The 20,466-nt window shown below is 40.2% G+C and overlaps 2 protein-coding genes across 3 annotated transcripts in view; one reads left to right on the top strand and one right to left on the bottom strand.

The window, feature by feature from the left end:
• Positions 1-456: 456 nt before the first annotated feature.
• C1H5orf58 (chromosome 1 C5orf58 homolog) lies at positions 457-5,212 on the top strand. Its single transcript, XM_057724185.1, has 2 exons — positions 457-550; positions 5,061-5,212. Exons 1-2 carry the CDS (start codon positions 457-459, stop codon positions 5,210-5,212), a joined length of 246 nt encoding a protein of 81 aa, XP_057580168.1.
• Positions 5,213-7,683: 2,471 nt separating this feature from the next.
• Positions 7,684-20,466, bottom strand: part of LCP2 (lymphocyte cytosolic protein 2) — a 43,533-nt gene continuing 30,750 nt past the window's right edge. For both annotated transcript variants that reach the window (XM_057729362.1, XM_057729367.1), the window contains exons 14-21: positions 19,491-19,521; positions 17,332-17,344; positions 16,544-16,658; positions 15,024-15,073; positions 11,780-11,874; positions 11,097-11,174; positions 9,388-9,543; positions 7,684-7,854 (exon numbers count right to left, since the gene is read on the bottom strand). In XM_057729362.1, coding sequence (XP_057585345.1) covers positions 7,732-7,854; positions 9,388-9,543; positions 11,097-11,174; positions 11,780-11,874; positions 15,024-15,073; positions 16,544-16,658; positions 17,332-17,344; positions 19,491-19,521 — 661 coding nt within the window. In that variant the 3' untranslated portion in view covers positions 7,684-7,731. The remainder of the gene's footprint in view (positions 7,855-9,387; positions 9,544-11,096; positions 11,175-11,779; positions 11,875-15,023; positions 15,074-16,543; positions 16,659-17,331; positions 17,345-19,490; positions 19,522-20,466) is intronic.

Raw genomic sequence — 20,466 nt, 5'->3', positions numbered from 1 at the left:
TAGAAGTGGCCATCTTTGTAGTCAAGGAATTATAATTGAATCTTATTTTAAGCTTTACTATGTACTTCAAGAAATCACATATGGACCCTTTCATTCAAGCGTAAGTTAGGAAAAGATGCTGACTTACATAAACAAAATTAGAGAAGATCTTACATGAGATGCTAAATTGTAAGGTAGTTTGTAAGTGCCGAGGCTTTCTGAAACAGAGACATCTGCATTTCCATTGTAAGGGCCCCATCTTGTGGATATGGTTTGATTAAAGAAGAAACCTCATCCTAAGAATTCCAGTTAGAGGTGTTTTCAGTGGGAAAAATATTAACAAGTTGATGCCTTCCTATATTTTAGTTCTGAGGTAACAGATTTTTCTTTTTAGAAATGCTGAAAATTTAAGTATTTTTAAAGTATTTTTAAATACTTCTGATTTATACATTGTTTTTGTTTCTCTTTTAATATCAGATGTTTAAGAATAATGTTACTGACCATAAGCTAAATGTGGAAGCCATAATTAAAAACATTAACATAATTTCTTTGGAGTTAAAGAAAATGAGAGGTAAGTATGGAATCACTAAATTAAAGTGTTTGCACGTCATTGTTATAAAATAAATAGTAGAGTCAGTTTGTGCTTCTGCTGGGCTGTAATTGAATTTTGCCTACTAATTAGGATTTCTCTGTTTCTTAAGAAGTGTTTACCCTGTAATATGAACTAGATCTCTAAAGCTGCATTATGTTTGAGCATTGACCTGGAAGTTGGCAGACTTGTATTTTTATCCCTGATGCTTTATGAAAAGCTTATGATGTCTAACTAACCTCTTTAAATTTACTCCCCTTCCTTCCCTTCAACAAACTATTACACAATGATGTCACAGTCTGAAAAACTCTATCTTTATTCATTAATCATTACTAAGCCCCTAATGTTCCTTCCAAGTCAAAACTTGTAAGTTTGCTTGATTGTGTGAATTAATGGTTCTGGTAGGATTAGACCTTACAGGTTGTGATGTTTAGTCACTCACCTTAGAGACATATTCTGTGATTTTATCCCAGGGATGTAAAATTTCCGTGATTGAAAGTTCATCTATTCTTGACCAGACATTTCCTGTGTTGGGAAACTATGTCACCAGTCAGTCTATTCCATCTTAGACAGTTCCTCTTCATGGACTAGCTGAAATCTTATTCCCTATTCCTTTCACCATTGGTCCTATTTCTAACCATGGAACCACTGAATATGTAGTCATTATTCTTAAGACAACTCGATATTTGAAGACAGCCTCTGTGTCAGTTATGAGACCTTCGTACAAGTAACAAAATACCAACTTAACATGGCTTATACAATATGGAAGATTATAAGAAGATTCAAGTTTGGGCAGCGCTAAAGTCAGTTCAGAGTTTTAAAGACTTCATCACGTACTAGGTTCTTTCCATATTTCTGCTCTGTTGTATTCACTCTGTTTATCATTTCTCATGGTCATTACCTACAGACATGACCGTATACAGACACTGTCTCTGCCTGTGTCTGTTACATAAGCCATTCTCCAGATCCCTCCAGCGCATTTCCCCTTTCCTTTCATTGGCCAGAGTTGTGCCACATGTGTACCCTACAGCAGCTACCACCAAGGGAAATAGGACTGTCAAGACCAATTTGGACTAGTCAGGACTTACTGCTGAAGCTGGGGCAGGATCACCTCGAGCGCAATCAAGCTGTGCCCCCAAGAAGCGGGGAGTGGCTTTTAGTTAGGCACCAAATAGTGAGTGCCTGTGATGCTTTTCCTGTGTGTTCTCCCAAGCATCTCCCAAACATTTCCCGACTTTAATCTGGGAACACTGCTGTCTCAGGAGATGCTAATAGATGGTGTGCAATAAAAACGGAGTCCATTAACTGATGATCAAATAAGTTTGGGAAGGGCTTTATGCTATATAATTCTCTCCCAAATTCACAGTACATGCTAACAGAGACTCTGGCGAGTCTGATATAAAGAAATCGGGTTAGCTTTGCTTAATTCATCAACTCTCAAAACCAATCTAAACACTACAGCAGGGATTATCTTTCTCAAACCTAAACCTGCTGAAAATGCTCATTGGCTCACCATTGTCCTCAGGATAAAGTCCAAGCCTCCTAGAATGGACCCTAAGGCCTTGAGATCAGGCCCTGCCTACCTCTCCAGCCTGTTGCCTCCTTCTTTATTCCCTGCACATGCTGTGCTCCAGTCACATCGAACTATCTGCGTATCTGCATATTTGCTCTTTTTTGTATCTATGCCTTAACACGTGCATCTCCGCCTGAGATGCCCACTGTTGCACCCTCCATCCCCCAGGTTAACTGCTACTTACTAGTTGCAGTTACTTACAGTGGAAAACTTTTCTTTTTTTAAGCCAGTATGTCATCTCTTCTACCTTTTCATATTACCTATCACACTGTGTTGTAATTGCATGTTTACGTATTTTTCCTACCCTTGCTCATCTGTAAGCTCCTTAAGGGGATTCCTAGCACTTAACACAGTGCCCTTACATAATAAGCTCTTGAAAGACATTTATTAAATGAATAATTGGTTCTGGATGCTTGCACTCATTTAAACAATTAGAGAAGCTTTAGATTCTTCTCAAGCTTGATTATCTGTTCTAGTTTGGGATTATTCTTTCATGAAGTAAAATAGAATAAATATGATCAATGTGTTTCTGAAAAGTTGTGGGATAGGGTAGGCAGTGAAGATGAAAGGGACTTGTAGAGCTAGACTAGGAAGGTAGACTTCTGGTAAACGTGGAAGATTGAATGAACACTATTACCTCCATTTTCTCCCCAAAGTAAGAATATCAGTAGCCAGCACTTATAGCATTTACCATAATCCACATACTCTTCCAAGAGCTCTACACAAATGGACTCAATCATCATAACAACCTTATGAGGTAGGAAATAATACCATTGGCATTTATAGATACAGAAACACACATAGAGAGGCTAACTAACTTTCCCAGAGTTATACAACCAGTTACCCACAGACCTGAGATTTAAATTTCAAGTCTCACAAATTGAAGGAAAGAGTAGTACCAAAAACAAAGGTCTTAAAGTTTACGTATTGAGTTACAAGACCCACAGTTTTTTTCCCCCACTTGGCTACAAAACATTGGCAGCCAGATTTATACCCTCAAGCAGATTTTTCTTTCAGGAATCTGACCAGCCTAAGAGAAAAGACCTAAAGATACTGATAGCAGAGGTTCCCCCACCAAAATACCCAGGCAGATCACCCCACAATATAGCCTACCATGAGCAAAGAACTTCCAATTGTCTTTTTAGTACCACAGTCTTAAATACGGGCAGAAACTGTGGAAAACAGATATTTGAGGAAAGCATCTAATATGGAAAACAGAGAAAAAACCAATAAATAGATTCAATCAATGAGGAAAAAACAGATTATGAAGGGAGATAAAAAAAACTCCAAGAAACTATCATTAATATCCACACAGAAGTAAGAGAAGATGCTATGTTCATGAAAAAGGAACAGGTTACTATAAAAAATATTTAGAGAACAAAATTAAAAGTGTGACAATAGAAATAAACTCTGGAGAAGGGTTTAAAGATAAAATGAAGACAATTCCCTTGAGTGTAGGGCAAAAAAACAGACAAGGAAGTCCAACATCCAATAAATAGGAGTGTTAGAAAGAAAGAACATAGACAATGGATGGGGAGGAAGTCATTAAAGAAATAATCTGAGAAAATTTTCCAGAGCTAAAGGATATGATTTTTCACAGTGAAAGAGCCCAACACAATATATGAAAATAGACCCATACCAAAATAGAATACTGTGAAATTTCAGAACACCAGAAGAAAAAAAGATTCTTAAATCTTCTAAAGAGAAACAATGATTAAGAATTAGAATTGTATGAAATTTCTCCATAGAAACACTGGAAGCTAAAAGAAAATTTACAATACCTTTGGAAATCCGAAGAAACATGATGTCCAACCTAGATTTCTATAACCAATCAATCCATTAAGCATTGGTGTAAAGAGAGAAATTTTCAGACGTATGAATTTCCCCATCTCAGGAAGTTACCTAGGATGCAATCAACAAACAAAGGAGTAGACCAAAAAAAGAGAGACGTGAGATTCTGGAAAAAAGATCTCCCACACAAGGGAGGGGTGAAAGGAGTCCCTAGGATGCTGGTGAAGGGAGTTCCCAATATGTGAGCTGTACAGCAGTCCTAAAGAACTGTCAGTCCAGAGTAGAGCTGATCAGAAGACTCTAGGAGAGGAGAGGCCCTCAACAATAGCATAGTCAAGGCGCTTGACTATACCAAGAGGAGATTTACCCAGCTGCATAAATTTGGGATATATCCATGATAATTAAGCAATGAAAAAAAGAAACAATTATTAACTGTGGTTGGGTGGTAGCTTGCAGGAAGGGAAATGTCATATAAGACTCAGCTATAAAGAATATATACTCAAAAAAATTTAAACATTAAATAGCAAGCTAAGAAAAATTGTACTCAGGTATATTAGGGGAGTGGGGGTGAAAGAAGAGTATATCTTAATCTTCTGTGGTCAGAAGCAGATAGATAATACCTAAAGTTGAAAAACAAATACACATCATTTAGAGATACGGAGGTTAAATACCAGCCCTCCCAAAACAAACAAAAACTCAACACAGAAAAGAACCACAAAAGCAACAAAATGAGCTCCAAAAAAGTTAAAAGTGGTTGCCTCTGGGAGATAGGAACTGCTATTTTTTGTAACATGCTTTATTTGATTCTTTATACTATATGCATGTATAACAGATAAAAGTAGTAATTTTAAAAAATACATAAATTTGCATAAATCGTATTGCAGTTTAGTAAGATAGCTGACAATTTGAGCTAAAGAGCCCTTCTAGTAAGTTTCTATATCATGCTTATTTTGTAGTATATAAATTTGACTCCAAGTCAGAATTGGGCATATCTAAATTATGGTTTGAGCAATAATCACTTAAAAAAAAACTAAATTAAGAATTAGGAAAGAGCTATTTAAGGTAATAATAGTTGCCTGTGACATATGTACTACAATGTAATGTCTTCTATTATTTTGTTTTACACAGAGCTCTCCCAGTTACTACTTTGTGACCTTACCCTACATTTTAGTCATCCTGTGAAGACGGATGACTTAAAGGAAACAGAAAGAAACAACCCCCTCTTTGAAGAGTCTAAAATGTCAGATGTATCCCTTGCTTCTAACAGTTTTTTAATCTGATTTTTTATTTATTTGTTGTGAATTGTGACTTTTTATTGTTGAATTAACACATATCTGGGAGAAGTGAGTTTACTAATATATTTAATATAATAAAAAACAAAATAAAATATATTGAGTTGTAAATAATCATTTCATGCTCTTAAAGGCTGCTTTTCTCTTCTTTTAATGTTTCAAGGAATGGCTAATTTATTTCATTAATGGCAAGAGTATGTCATAGGAGATTGGCCAGGGGGGCACTGCTTACCCTTTACCCTATACTTGAAATTGGCTTAGGTTAAAAGAGAGTTACTAAATTATAAATGTATGATATGAGTTTATATTAATCAGATCTCTCCTGATAGCAAGGGCCAAAAGCAGCTCAAGCTAGCGGAAGCATTTATTGGTTCCTGTGACTTGGAAGTCCGTGGTTGGGATAGATTTCAGAGCCTCTCCTAATTCATCAGCTGCCTCTATCCTGGTTCTGTTTCTGTGCGTTGGCCTCATCCTCTCCTATTAAAAGCTGATTTCCTCCATATGCCGGGTAGAAGGGGGTAGAGGTATGGTAGACAACTCCAGGTGTACAGCATTACCTTTTGGGGACCCCAGAGAAAAAGAGAGATCCTCTGTCTCAGTCTCTGTGTTTAACATTCCAGAGAAAGACCCTGATTGGCCCAACTCTGATTAAGATGGGTCCTGAGCAACTGTGGTGAGGCTGGTGTCATATGCCAGGTCTGGGGCAAGGGAGAAGCCCCACCAAAAGAACAGGGTTGCCATGGCCTGAAGAAGGGGAGAAAGAATGCTAGTCATAGAAACATCAGACATCACTCATTTCAGTCATCACAATGGAATAGGTTTTAGTTTTAGGTTACATTTATGCTAAAACTTCCCAATTTGTGTCCCTTTCCACCAATGAAAACTTAAAAATGTGTTTGTTTACCTTGTAAACGTAATTCAGTACCAAATAGTTGCTTTGAAATCTGCCATGTCCTTCATTTTAGATATTTTTGACGTAAAGTATAGAATACTGTGAAGCATGACACAAGGTCAGCAGAACTTGTAGTGTTTTCTGTCTTTGTTACCCAGCACCTAGCTCAGTGCACAGAATAAGCATAAAATAAACGCTTGTTGAATATCCTATTGAATAAACATGGAAATGAATGCAAGTTTTTCAGCTTTAGAATTCCTGAGTTCTGTACCCTAATTTGAGAACTTCTGGTTTCTAAGGATGAAATTTTAAAAAGCATAAAAATTTTCCTTTTTATCATCATTGATTAAAAGTCTCCACATACTCGTTATCTTAGCAGATTGTTCCAGTGGTCCTTCTATTAGCTCATGAAAATGAAGATGCATGATATACTTTGTGACTCAGAAAACTCATAGATTAAACAGAGAAGTCAAAAATTTTTGTTAATAAAAGTTGTAGAATAACAACCAAAGCCTTAAAGGGGAAAATTTAACTGCGAGGTTTTAGTTTTGTGAAATGCCAACTACCTTTTGTTAAATGATTATATGTAAGTTGAAAGAAAGAACTGAATTGCTTTGAAGAATTTATAATGCCTTTTGGGGAAGAGTGAAGAGAAGGGCTTTATGACAGTTGTCAGGGATATAAAAATAGAAGAAAGTTATCTAATTGGAAAGTCTGATCAAATTTTTCCGTGTATGCATACATTGCTCTTTCATCTTCCTGGGAAGACATTGGTCGAAATCTACATCACTTGACAATGCTTTTAGAGTTGGGTAGGGGTGGAGGTGGTAGGATGTGGGTATCAAATGTGATGAAATTAAATCCGGATGTATTTGTCACCAGAGTCTCATCTCTAAATTTAAAATGTCTTCTTTTGGTTTTTGTAGCTTAAAGTTGCTTTAAAACAAAAAATAATAGTATGAATTAAAGTCAATAAAATTGTTTTAGGAACCAAAAAGTAAAGCAAAAGGCAAATTAATTTTAATTCCAGGAAGTAATCCCAACATGCATATATCTTTTTCATAAAAATGTACAAAAATCCCCCCAGCAAAAAACACCAAATAAGAAAGGATGAAACACTTGAAGACTCTTATATTATTGCTTCCAAGAAACTGAATTTTAGTAATTTTCAAATTATACATGTGAAACCAATGATTGCCTTTGACTGACAAAGGATTGGCTGTTTTAAAAATCAGTTTTATGTTACCAAAAGCTGTTACCATTTCAGTGTTTCTAAACTAACCCTAAACTGTTTCTGTAGGTGTGCAAACTAAACTTGGAAATAGATGTTCAAATACACATCTTTTTAAAATGAATTATTACAGTGCACTACTTAGACTTCAAGTGTGAACATTATTACTCATGCACTTTACAAACATTGAATAAGAATAAATAAATTATGGGATATTTGACAGTCTTCATTTCAAACAAACACTTTCTTAAGTGAAAGGACAAAACCCTTGTGTTCACGTGGAGAGGTTCAATTCAGTCCCAAGTGTCTGACCATTCACCACGTTTGACTGATCTTCCCATGCTGGGACAGGCAGGAGGAAGGTTCATTTGCTTGGCTAACTTGCTAGGGATAACCTGCAGAATACGTTAACGTGCACTGGTATCTGGAACCTCGGTTTTTCCCATCAATGAGCAGAAGTGGCATTTTCCTGAAGTAGTCGATAATATGTGACACAGACAGAAAGTCCTGAAAGATTCAAAATAGGGAGATAAATCAGCATTGGAATGGGTAGCATGAATTTCACTCTCAGTTTTTCACGTCTGCATAATATCCTACCTTGTGCAGTGTGAGGATTATGGGAAGAAAACATATGTAAAATTTGGCAGATGTTTTAATGATTTCTGCCATGGAACTTTGAAAATATAATTCCTCACCAATATCCAGCAAACCATGGATAAAAGACAAGTATGGATTTATGTATATATATTTTTAACTTCATGTAGGGGGTTACATATATAGAGAGAGAGAGATAAAGAGAGGGAGAGAGGGAGAGTCTAATTATGATAGCCTTACCTGAGGATTGTTCTATTTGTGGTCTGGTTTTGGTTTCTATATCCCTACTTTACTCTAAATCACTAATAATGTCAGGAAGTATAAGGAACCAGGAGGTCAGACAGCGTCCCCGGTGTCTGAAGATGATATCTATATCATGGCATAGTAGTTCCTTCACAATCTCTGCTGTGTCCCCACTGCCACCTCCACACTCACAAGAGCTCTGGAGCAAGCCTTTGCATTCATAATCTGGACCACCCTTCCCCTCATGGCCAGACTGGGAGACCCCCATCCATCCATCTAGATACGGGTCAGAAGTCACCTGGGTACCCCAGACAGAGTTACGCAGTTCCTCCAAGACTGCTCTGCTAGGTGCCTTCCTCCAGAACAATTGCAGTGAGTGGTTTGTATTTGTGTGTTTCCACACTAGACCGACAGAAATCCTAGAGGGCAGACATCTCTGCTTCCATAGGACCTAGGCAGCTCTACATGCCCCGAAGCAGTGATTCGAACACATGATGAAAATCATGTGTTTTTTCCACTGGTTTACATTATCATAACTTAAAATTTTGTGGAGTGAAGTGGAAGTTATGGGTAAATTGTTTCTCATTTTGGAGATGTTTGATTCAGCTGATTCTCCTCCTGGACCTTTGAACTTAAAGAACTTGTTTGGGGCATTAAGGTTAGCTATAGTTTCCTTGGCAAAAAGCAGCCTTGAAAGGTATCCTTCACACCAGCTGTGATTACTGCCCCAAAAGCAACTCGCATAAACCTTGGAAAAACAGAGCAAAATGTTTTTGGCAATTTTGCGACCTTATTGTCCTAACCTCCATTTTTAGTGAGAAATGATCCATCATTTTTCCAGATGTCCGTTTAAGACACAGACTTATAAATACACTGTAATCTTACATTAAAATTATGTCACAGTGGTGACTTCATTCACCTTTGTGTCACAGAAGGGACTTGCCTTTGGCACCATCTAACTGGTGCATTTTTTTAATTTAAATGCTAACATATATATATTTTTAAGTCACACATGTGATTTCAGACTATTTGGAATAAAAGATATAAGAAAGACTCCATGGTAGAGGTAGACACTGTTAACCTGTTATTTCCTTCCAGGCAGTATGGACCCTAAAGAATGCCACAGCAAGGTTCCATGTAGGTAGGTATGCAGAGAGGCATAAACAGAGAATGGGGGGAAATTTTACAACTAGAAGTCCTTACCTCTTTCCCTCGGAGTCCAGTTCCCAACACGTAAACTTGGCTTTCCTCCTGATAACGTATCTGGATGTTATAAACTTTATCTTTGTACAACACCATGAGGACATACGGGTTGGTTATTGTTTTTTTAGAGCTGTCTCTAACCAGGAAAGTGCCATCCTACAAAAGACAAATTCCTGTTATTATGGGAGCAGCAAGGCTCAATATTCCTGTCGCCTGTAAGAGCAGTAGACAAGCCTCTAGGGATCTGGAAACCTACCAGTTGACAATTCAGTGAACATTTAGTTTCCCAGACAGCTGCAGTCCCACATGTCATGGATTTCTTGGTTGTCAAGAAAGAGGCAGCAGAGATTATGTTAGAGAAATTTCCAAATTTCAAAGAGACCTCTTTGAAGTCTCTTGATGAAAAAGGAATCCCTTTTTCAGTAATAAAACAAAGAATAGTTGGTTGAGTGGATAAAAGGCCAGAAAAATAAGGGCTTTATTCATTAACTAAAGATATATCTTCCTACTCCTGAGAGCTAACTCCCTAACCCTTTCTTTCCACAGTCAAAGTCAGAAAACACCCAAATTCCTAAGAAATTTACCCGTTTTAAAACCTCATGGTGTCCAGATACAGTGTTTCATCGTCAAACACCTGAACAAAATCCAATGTGGACCATCTGTGTTCTCATCTCCCCTTTTTTTCTGATATTTACCAAAATAGTATTGTGATTTGTCCTGTACTTTGAAATCTCATTCCACAAATTAGCTCGATAATATTAATGCTATAAAGATCTAATATTAAAATAGAATGAATTAGGAAGGACTCATTTAAATTACTCCCTTCTCTGTGTATTGAATCAGGATGGTTTTAAATAACCATCAGTCTGCAATAATGGCTTTCCTTTGTTCCTTTTTATCCCAGGTTAATTGAGTATATTCTAGTGTTAGTCAGAACATCTCTGTTGAACAAATATACCTGTGGACCCAGGACTCGTAGCCCTGGCTTCACTCTAGAATCTCAACCTTTGAAGACTTCCAGAGCCCAGACAGCATCCCTGACTAATTAAATAGGAATCCCTCCTGGTGAGACCAGAATCAGAATTTTTAAGGCTCCCCACGTGATTTAAATGTGCAACCAAGCTTGAGAACTACTGTTGTAGTCTCAAGACGTGAAGGATGTGAAAGATGAAAGATCTTTGCTTTCCCGTCTCTGATATACAGATTTAAGGTTAGTGTTCAGCACCTGAAGACAGGAAATCTGGTTTGAGACCTTTAATGGTAAACGACAGCTAGAAACTTCTGGGGGAAAGGACAAAACTTTGCTGTTGTCTGTCTTAATATGGGTCCCTTCACACTGATGTGGATGGCAACTGTGTATCAAGAGGAAGATGGAACCAATAAGATGCTGGAAATTGGAGGAAAGAGAGTCTCCTTTTGATGCTGTATGATTCCTGTGAAAAGATGGATCATTTTCGTTAACAAAGTCTCCTAAGATTCTGCCAGCCAAATGACTACCTTAATTTAGGTTTTTTCCCCAGGGTCCTAGGAGTCATTGCTATGGACACTGGTAGGTGGAAAGCTGGCACTAATTGGTCCCCTTGGTATAACAGCATGACTGGCACCCAGCAGAATTCCCAGCCCATAACTGGTACTCAGTAAAATTCAGTTCCATGTCTCTTTTTCTATTAATATTTATAACTCCTTAAAAATAAACTTTAGCACAGTACCTGGTTTATCTTTCTAAGAGCCGCTTCTGCCTCTGGTCGGGTAATATAAGAAACGTACCAGTCTTCATTTAGTGAATTCTGAAAATGTAAATTTTTAAAAACAGAATAAATTTTGCAGTTACATATATAAGTGAAAGGAAAAGCCTCTGAGTAATCATTTCCATAAAGCACCACCTCAGTTCCATAAAGTCTGAAACATTGGTTTGCTTAATGTAAATATAGAATCATCCAAGTGAGGCTAAATGGAAGATATTTTGTGTGAACTGCTTTTTATCATGACACTGGTTGCAAAGGTAGCTGTGAATAAGCATTTCATATGTAATGGAGCCTCTAATCAGGAAAGATATAGACATAATAATTTCTTCAGTTTAGTATGATAATATATTTAATGAAAAATACTGGGTTAACGAGCAGTTTATGCCTTATGCAGTGTCATAAACTAAGAAACAAATGAAAAACAGGATTATTTTTCTCATTGTTTAATGCAAAACACACATTTGCCATTGGAAGAGGAACACCAAGGAAAAAGAACATATTATTTTTCATCTGAATCCTCCTCTTAATTTTTTTCACTAAAAAAATTAAGACTAATAGAAGATAAAAGTACAAAAGAGTATTCAACGGGAGTTTCTGATGATTCATTTGCTAAGGTAGAAATAAAATACAAACATATGCTTTATTACCTCTTCTTCCCCAGGGGATGGTGGCCGAGGTTTGTTTGGAACTGGTGAGGAAATGTTTCTGCCTCCAGCTCTGGGAAGTGGTCTGTTACCATGGCCTTCGAAAGTATAGCATTTTGAAAGTTGATTTACTTTATGAAATTTTTCACTTGTCATAATACATTTCCCCCCCAAAATGCCCTGGCAGTTGTTCCCAGCAGTTACCCTTTCAAAAAACCACAGCTTCAAAAATAATTTTTGGGACTTCCCTGGTGGTCCGGTGGTCAAGATGCCGTGCTCCCAATACAGGGCCACGGGTTTGATCCCTGGTCAGGGAACTAAGATGGCACTTACCGCACGGCCAAAAAAATAATAATAATTTTCACTTGTTAGAAACCACAAGGCTGCTCAGGCCCTATTCTGTAGCCAGGCCAGTGAAATTTTGAGACCCTACCACACATTTGAGTGACTGTTTCATTGTGCATATTACATAATACACCACCCATGTGGAGGCAATGTGGCGGTAAAGGTAACTATGTTCTCAGTGTTTTCACAAAAAAGAAATGTAAGTCACCCAAGATGAGGTGAAATGTTAGCTTTTAGAGCCAGGGTTTACTGCCTTCTGTTTTTTACCAAATTTTCTACGTAGGTAGAAGTATTCAGCTCCCATAGCAGGCCCCACCAGCTGTCTGTTCAATCAGGAAGTCTGTGTTGGGTCCTATAAAGTACCCAGCCTGTTTTTCACCTTCTCTATCACTTTTTTTTTCTTGTTGACAGTTCCCTGAAACTTTCCAAGAGAATGTGTTTCCTAACCTCAGGGAAGGTTTGACTGTATTGATTTGGAATTGCCAAGGCTGTCTTCTGTGTGCCAGAACAGCTGTTTAAGCCTGGGAAATACTGTGAGTTGAATGTTCTCTTAATAATTCATGCATCATTCATTTGTTCATTCAATATACATTTATTCAGCACTCTTCTGTCCAGGCCCTGAGTAAGACACCTGTGTACACTACCTTTCATCCTCACAACAGCCACAAGGTGGGTATCATCTTCTTTTTGAATATCAGGAAACAAAGACTCAGAGAGTCTAAACAAAGCATGTGTTCTTAGTGGCAGGGCCAGGACTTGAACTTATGGTTCCCAAACATCACTGTGTATAAATGAGAATTCCAGAGGGACCCTGAATCAGCCAGGCTCAGGAATCTGCATTTAACAAGCATTCCAGAGGGTTCTGCACCAGGGCTGTTACTCCATCTGCAATACACCACCAGGGGCAAACTGCTTGCCCCCGGGGCCACTGAGAGAGAAGAGTTACTTGGAAGAGCCAAAGTCTTCCCAGCCAGGTCACCAGGATTATTTGAGATGATGTTCCCTGCTTCTAAATAAGCAGATCAGGCCAGCCTGAGCCTTTGAGCTTCCTTCTTAAGGCTCCCAGTACCTGAACAGACCTTCCCCATGCCTACCTTTGCAGTCCAACAGGGCAGGCACTTTACAATGTCTGTTGAATGAATGAAATCTAGCTATATGGGAAAGTAGCACAATCAAGGCCAATAGTGCATGGCTGTTTTACAGTTGAGGAATTATTCTCTTTCTGCTTCTGCATCTGCAGGCCAGCACCAGCAAGTCACAATTCATGACAGACAAATACTACTTTTCATTACAGTCACCCACCACTCTTACTATGTAGATCCTCAAGGGAGCTGGGACAGGATTTGGAACAACATCAAGCACATCCTTTATCTTCCTGACCTTGGGGCAGCCAGAGGATCAGACTGAGGACCAGGTGTCCTGACACTCTTAGGAGAAAAGGGATCAATTTTGATTGAGGTAGTAGAGTAAGCCCTCTGCATCCACGGGTTCCACACCTGTGAATTCAGCCAACTCCACATTGGTTCCGCCAGTGGGTGGGTCAAATCTGCGGATTGGAGCCTGCAGGTGTGAAGGGCGACTGTGCTATGTCATTTTATACAAAGCACTTGAATATCCTTGGATTTTGGTATCTGTGGGCGTCCTGGAACCAATCCCCTCTCCCATATTAGAGGAGTGACTATATTCCAAAAACAATCAATTGTTTATATTAATAATCCCCATCACCAACACAGAAAGGCAGGGGTCAGTGGAATTTACTTTGGGAGATACCGCTATAAGTGAAGTGTCTGAAGCTCAGATGCCTGCAGAGGCCAGGCAAGGACCACAAGGTAGGTTCATAAGATAGTGAGTTGCAGATGCTGGAAAACTGAAGGGTGTGGCGGGCACTGTGGGAGCCATATACTGAATATGAACACCATATCCTCAAATGCTGAGGAAACATTGAAAACGTAGTGGGTTTTATTGGTGTCAGCAGGAGGGTCTCACACGACTGTGAGAGTCTTAAGTCAACCTTTAAAAATTAGGTAATTTCACATTAAAAGCCATATTTCCAGTTTTTCTTGGTAAAAAAGATCAGAAAATCTGGTAAATCTAGGTGAGTTTCCTAGCATGAGAAAAAAATCTGTTTATTAGAGTTGGGGGGCTTTCCATAGTCATTTGACGGTCAGTCATTCAACAAACATTTTTAAAGTGCCTACCATGTGCCAGTCACTTGCAAGACTTTAGGATAAAAAATAAGCACAGTCTAGTCCTACCTTGTAGGCCTTTGCTTCTACTCAAAGGGGTCCATGGACCAGCAATACCAGCATCACTTGGGAACTTGCTAGAAATGCAGAACCTTGGGTCCCATCCAAGACCCACTGAATTCGAATCTGCATTTTAACACAACTCCCAGGTGATTCATATGCATTTTAAAGTTTGAGGACACTCTCAGCAAACACTCATCATGGACACCAGAGGAGGTATTATTGGAAATGCAAGTCCTCACCCAGACTTACTGTATCAGAATCTTGAGGCTGGGGTCTCTTAATCTGTATTTTAAATGTTCCTCAACTAGCAACTCAAGGTGAGATTCATTAGAGAAAGCAAACCTACAGAGAAAGGCAGCGCTATCCTAAGCACCATATAAAAACAGCAGGGAGGGAAAGCTCTGTGTGGAAGATGAAGGCCAAGGCTGCCTTCCTGAGAAAGAGTGTGTGTGTGTGTGTGTGTGTGGTCTGTGTAGTAGCCTATCACTCCAACAGCCTTTGGCACACTGCAGAGACTGAGTTAAGTGCTGAATGAAGATGTCAGATGCTTTTAGGAAACAACAAACCTTTGCCAAAAGGCTTTGGGACAGGTTGGCCATCCAGCCAGGATGGCATTTTGGATGGAGTAGGTCACTAGAGCCCAGAGTACAAACCTTGAGAGAAGCTTGGCGGCAGGGAGGAAGTCTGTGGAAAACTACTGCTACTGTGGAGACAGAAAAAGAACAGATTTTAAGTTGCGTTGGGGTTAAGGGACCAGATGGGGAGCGTGGATTGGGGAAATCCTGCTTCTTTTGCTGTGACCTCCCACCCACTCCCTGAAACCATGGGAGCAAGGCAAAGAGAAGGAACTTGTTGAACCTATTTCACTATTGTCCTAAGATGAACTATCCCAAAGCCTAACAAGCTTCTCAAGCCAGAAAACAAAAGCAACAAAAGAGCTGTGTAAAGGGCTTTAAAGCCTCCTTTAAAAAGTCTGCTGCGGTTTGAGAACTTTGAATTTGAAGCATGATGAGAGTCCTCTGGGGAGAGGACTTCTCTTTCTGTTAGGAAAATATATTAAATGGGCATGTGGTTTGGGAATGGTGAATCCCCAGGGTCTAAGGGTCTGCAAGGAGAGGGTAGGGGGTCGAGCAACAAAGAGAGGGCTTGGTGGTGCCGCAGTGGACAGAAACAGCATCTGCGGGGACTGGGGTGGTTGGGGGAAGGCCTGGGGAAAGCGCTGAAATGCTGTCTGCTCTGCCCTGAGCAGCAATTTCCCCACTCTTCAGCCCAAACCTTCTGTCAAAGTCTGCTCTGCTCAGAAATCTCTCGTGAATGGTATTTTGTAAGAATGAAGGATGGGGCTGGGGCCAGGGTGAAATGAGGTGACATGAGAAACTGGCAGACACGGCAGAAGAAGAAAAACAGCTAAAAGAATGAAAGGAAACAGCAGAAAATCAGAGCAAGAGGCAACCAGGGAAAACGAAAAAAAAATTGAGATCCTTCCAGATATGTGGCAGGGGTGGGGGCATCTTGCTGGTGGGTGAGTTTTCCCCTATATTTAGGCTGGGGACTGGGCCTCGCCCTTTGGATAGTGGAGGAGAAGATGAGCCCAAAGGGCTAGCGGAGGAACCCTCAGGGGCACCGGGAGGCAGCCTGAGGGTTTATTTATGAGAAATGACCTGAGTCTTCCTCCTCTCTGTGCCTCTGCCACTGGACAGCCTGCCGAATCATGGGCCATGAGAAACACCCTCGCTACTGAGAAAACAGACCTGCTGGGCACAGAGTCTCTGCAGTGAATTCTCCGCATCTGCTAAGTGCGAGGTGCGTTTTCTCAGTCTTCCCATCCAAGATGCAAGGTGAACGCCAAGCAATTCAATTAATTGGGTTTCTTGAGCATTGTTTCTTTGTTTTCACTCACAGAGTGAAAACATTCTCCATTTCCTGCCAGAGAGTCTGTTCTGTCTGGGGCCGTGACAGGGCAGTCAATTCTGTACCTCTCTGACCCCCAAGCACAGAGACTCAGAGGACAGTAATGTGTTAACATAGGCGATTCTTTATGTTCAGCTTGGTTTCGTTTCTGCCCCTACGACCAGTGGCTCATTTCTTTCTTTCTCAACCCACCTGACGTTAGCTCAGTATCAGTGGCCCCAGTCGTTATGCTAGGTTAGAACTGAATGACGTCAGCACAAACCTTTCTGAGAAGTCTCCGGGCTGGTGACCCAGTGGGAGGGACTGCTTGGACAACGGCTTGGTAGATCTTGAAGGGAAGGTGTTGGAACTCATGGGGAGCAGATGTCTCTGATGTGCTTCGAGGGAAAAGAAGAAAGAAAGCAGATTGTTAGATCCGAGTGTCACAGTAACATCCCAGAGCTGCTCCCCAGTTAGAAACAGCTAGTCTAAAGGGAGATACAAAAATCCAAGAGAGCAAATGTCATTAGGAAGTGGTAGGATGGGAGCCCACCGCCCACCCCAAGGTTTTTCTAGGCCACCTTAGAATGCAGTTTCAAATGCTGCCGTTCTGTATCATTCTCCATAACGCACTTTTTTTTTTCATTTCTGTAATGTTAACTTGGCAGAAAATTGTCCGTTGGAAGCCATGTGAATTTCAGCAATGATTCATGAGTTTTGTTTCATGAAAGCCAAACTTTATGCTATGTCATTCATCTGCAGTTAGTGTTCCTTGACTCACATGTGCTAGACAGCATAAACACTAGAGTGCTTTCAAACTGTACATGCAGTTTTCAGTTTCGCTGTACTAGTAAGTAATTTGCACTGTTATGCATGAACTTAACAGTCATCTTTGGTAACCCAGCCAAATAACTCTATGCCGTATACCAACTGACATACACCTACTTAATACTAATTTTGCAATTATAATGGATTCTATGGAGTTTCTGTACTAAATAATTCCATCTGAATGCCTGAGCAGAAAAATAAAGAAATGGGTTATAAGTTGTAAGAAAGCCTTTCTGAACATACCATCATATTCATCCTGGTAAGGGGAAGAAAAAAAAAGATATTAACATATCATCAAAACACAGTTTCTCAAAGAACTGTATTTCTATATTTCTCAATCACTGAAATGTCTCTGTTTTCTTTCTTAAGCAGTTATGTGTCTTCATAATAAAGACACTGTGGAGAACAGTAGAATTCGCTAAATAATTTATGATTTCTTAATACAAACGATCATTTAAAGACATTCCAATCTGAGACACTCTTTATATACTGAACATAAAATAGGTTCTGAGGTGTCTAAAAGGGCCTGAAGATACACTAATGATGATGATATCTACTATGTGACCCAAAGACTCATACACAATATTTCATCCAGTTCTTCAAGCAACTCTTCAAGAATTTAACATTCTCATTTTACAAATAGAAATATGCTGCCCAAGAGGTTTTCCTAACTTGCAGAAATTGATTCAAACCTAATCTGTATGAACCAAAGCTTAGCCTTCTTTTGCAATGGCCACTCTTCTTAAAAGCAATGCAACCTTACTGATTTTTAAGTAGTTTCCAAGGTATGTTCACTTGGTTCAGCACGTTTACCTTTAGGACAAGCTTCTGGAATAGATAAGGGAGGGGCTCTTCTCTACTCCTCAGATAGGAAATGATGTTCAGAGAGGAAAAACGATTTGCCATTGACTAGTAGACCAAAATTGCCAACTTGGACTTGTTTTGTTAGGTCCAGTGGTGATAAAAGAGCACCTTCCTCAAGTGTTGTTGTGAGGATTAAATTAGTTACTACTTGTGCCTGGTATATATGTTGAGTGTTCAATAAAAGTCTGCTGTCCTTAGTCCTACTATTGAGATGAGGCAAGAAGGATCATAGCCAGAATCGCTTATTCTCAATTGGCCAGCTGGGAAGGATTCCCAGCAAAGGGCTGCCTAGATAAATACACATGGACTCAGGGAATCTCCAAAATGAAATGCAGCCATGTCTCCTCTGGTCCAAAATGTAAGACTTCTGGATTCTCATGACAACAAGTGTCGATCCTTCCAGAGATAGGGAGCCTCAGGAATGTGACACTTTCATTTTCAACCTTATCTCCTCTTTATCCCCATGACTCTGCAGCCAAACTGCTGTCCTCACTGTCCCCACAGGCTCCATGGGCATTGCCATTCATCGCACGTTGCTCAGGACATTCCTGAGGCTGGAATGCACTGAGCTTTCTCTTGGGGTGCCTATCTTGTGTCCTCCCCGTCATTCAATGACTGCATGTCTAAGAAGTCACCCTTGGCTCCTTGACCCCCATGTATCACTCTCTTCCCTTTGTCTCTGCAGCCCATTCTGTGATCACGTGCTTCTCAGCATGTTCTATGTGGGTTTGCGTCACATCTTAGCACAGCATCTGACACAGAGCTATGAAACACCAGGCATCTGTGGGCTGAGCCCTTGAACCTGGCAGGGGTGTGGTGGCCTTCAGACAGCTTATAGTACAGAGGAAATCAGACAGACCTGGACTTCGATCCTGGCTATTTACTCGCTATGCAACTTGCAGTGAGTATTTCACTCCTCTAAGCTTCGATCTCCTCTTAGCGAGAGAGAAACAATGACTTCTGATAGGGACATTAAATGCAAAGCATATGCAAAGTTGGGATGGCCAACTGTCCTGGTCCTTGTTTGCCTGAAACTGATGGGGTTCCTGGGATGTGAGACTTTCCTTGCTAAAACTGGGCACGTCCCAGGCAAACAGCTGGTCAAAAGTAGCTAGGTTGGCAACATGTACATAGTAGGCATCTAATGAATGCTGTTTCCCCTCTTTCTTAGGCCAGGAGGTATTAAAGGGGAAAACAGAGGGCCGGGAAACTTTGCTATGAGGCCCAGACTCCGGGGCGTCCCTCGCTCTATTCTCCTTTATACCCACTGCCCCTTCATCTTGCTAATTACCACCTGGTAATGGGGCTGGGATTAACCCAGCCTCCCTAGGAACCTTCAGAGGGACAGGAGTTAAGCGATGCTGGGCAGGAGGGAAAGATGGAGGCCCCACCAGGCACTGGCTCTCAGCCAGCGTGTGCAGGCCTGGCTCTCAGTGCAGGACTTCAATGAAGGCAGAGACAGAGGTACCCTCTACTGCCACAGAGCCTACACTGGTTTCCCTGTGCCAAGCATTCACCAAATGACATTTTGTACTTACATTCTCTCTTCTGTCTGATCCCCATCCTTGCCTGAAATGAATCAGGGCAAAGAAAAAGAACTGAGCATGAAGAGTTTCAAAGAATATAGGTAGTTTCACTTAACCTAGTAACAGGAAATCAAACCCATGAGCCGTGATAAAATGGGAAGCAAAAAAACCCAACAGAAAAGCAGGGGAGAGGGAGTTTTGGTGACTCAGTGCTCTGTCACCATTGTGAGCTGAGCTAGGCAAACCTTTATTCTGTTTAGCTACTGCAGCAAATAATTACATTAAAGAAAAAAATGTTTAGTCAGCAAACTAACTCTTTAGTAGCTATTCAATTTCACTGAGTAGATGTTTCTCCAAGCAAAAAAAAAGGTTTTAGGAAACATTCTCCTTTGCTGATGTTTTAAAACAGCCATCTTGGGGCTGACCCTTCATGTGAAGGGAAGACAGCTGGGAAATGCTGCTGCTTTGGGAATTTTCCCAGATGCACAAGCTGGTCAGACAGACTTGGTGACAGCGGCCTTAGAGCTGTGGTGGGCAGCTGTCTGCCTGGGGCCTCATCGTGTTCTCCTTAGAGAGGGGGACTCGAGGAGGACAATTTGCTGAATGCCTCCTGTCGGATACCTCACATCGTCGCATCCTGTGTTTATTTAATACTTGGATATTTTGTTCATTATGATATTTTTGGCATTCATTTTGATTTTTTAGAATATTCCATTAAAATATTAACTCAATTACTGAGGTTTCATTGATGCACGCTAGCCCTGGTCCTGATTTAGTCCTCACACGAGCCAAGCAAGGGCCATAGTTATGAATCCTGATTGCACAGGCGAGGTCAACGGAAGCTTTGGTTTTGTCTTTAGTAAGGAGCAGAGTTGGGCCTGACCCCAAATATGTTTGTGCCATTTGCTAAATAGGCCCCAGAAGACTGTATAGTAAAGTTAGAAATATTGGAGCTGACTATGGTATTCTGTCATCACAAAATGTGACT

Source organism: Hippopotamus amphibius, chromosome 1 (assembly GCF_030028045.1).
Source record: "Hippopotamus amphibius kiboko isolate mHipAmp2 chromosome 1, mHipAmp2.hap2, whole genome shotgun sequence".
In the NCBI taxonomy this organism is placed as follows: Eukaryota; Metazoa; Chordata; class Mammalia; order Artiodactyla; family Hippopotamidae; genus Hippopotamus; species Hippopotamus amphibius.
This window is presented reverse-complemented; position numbering and strand designations above follow the sequence as displayed.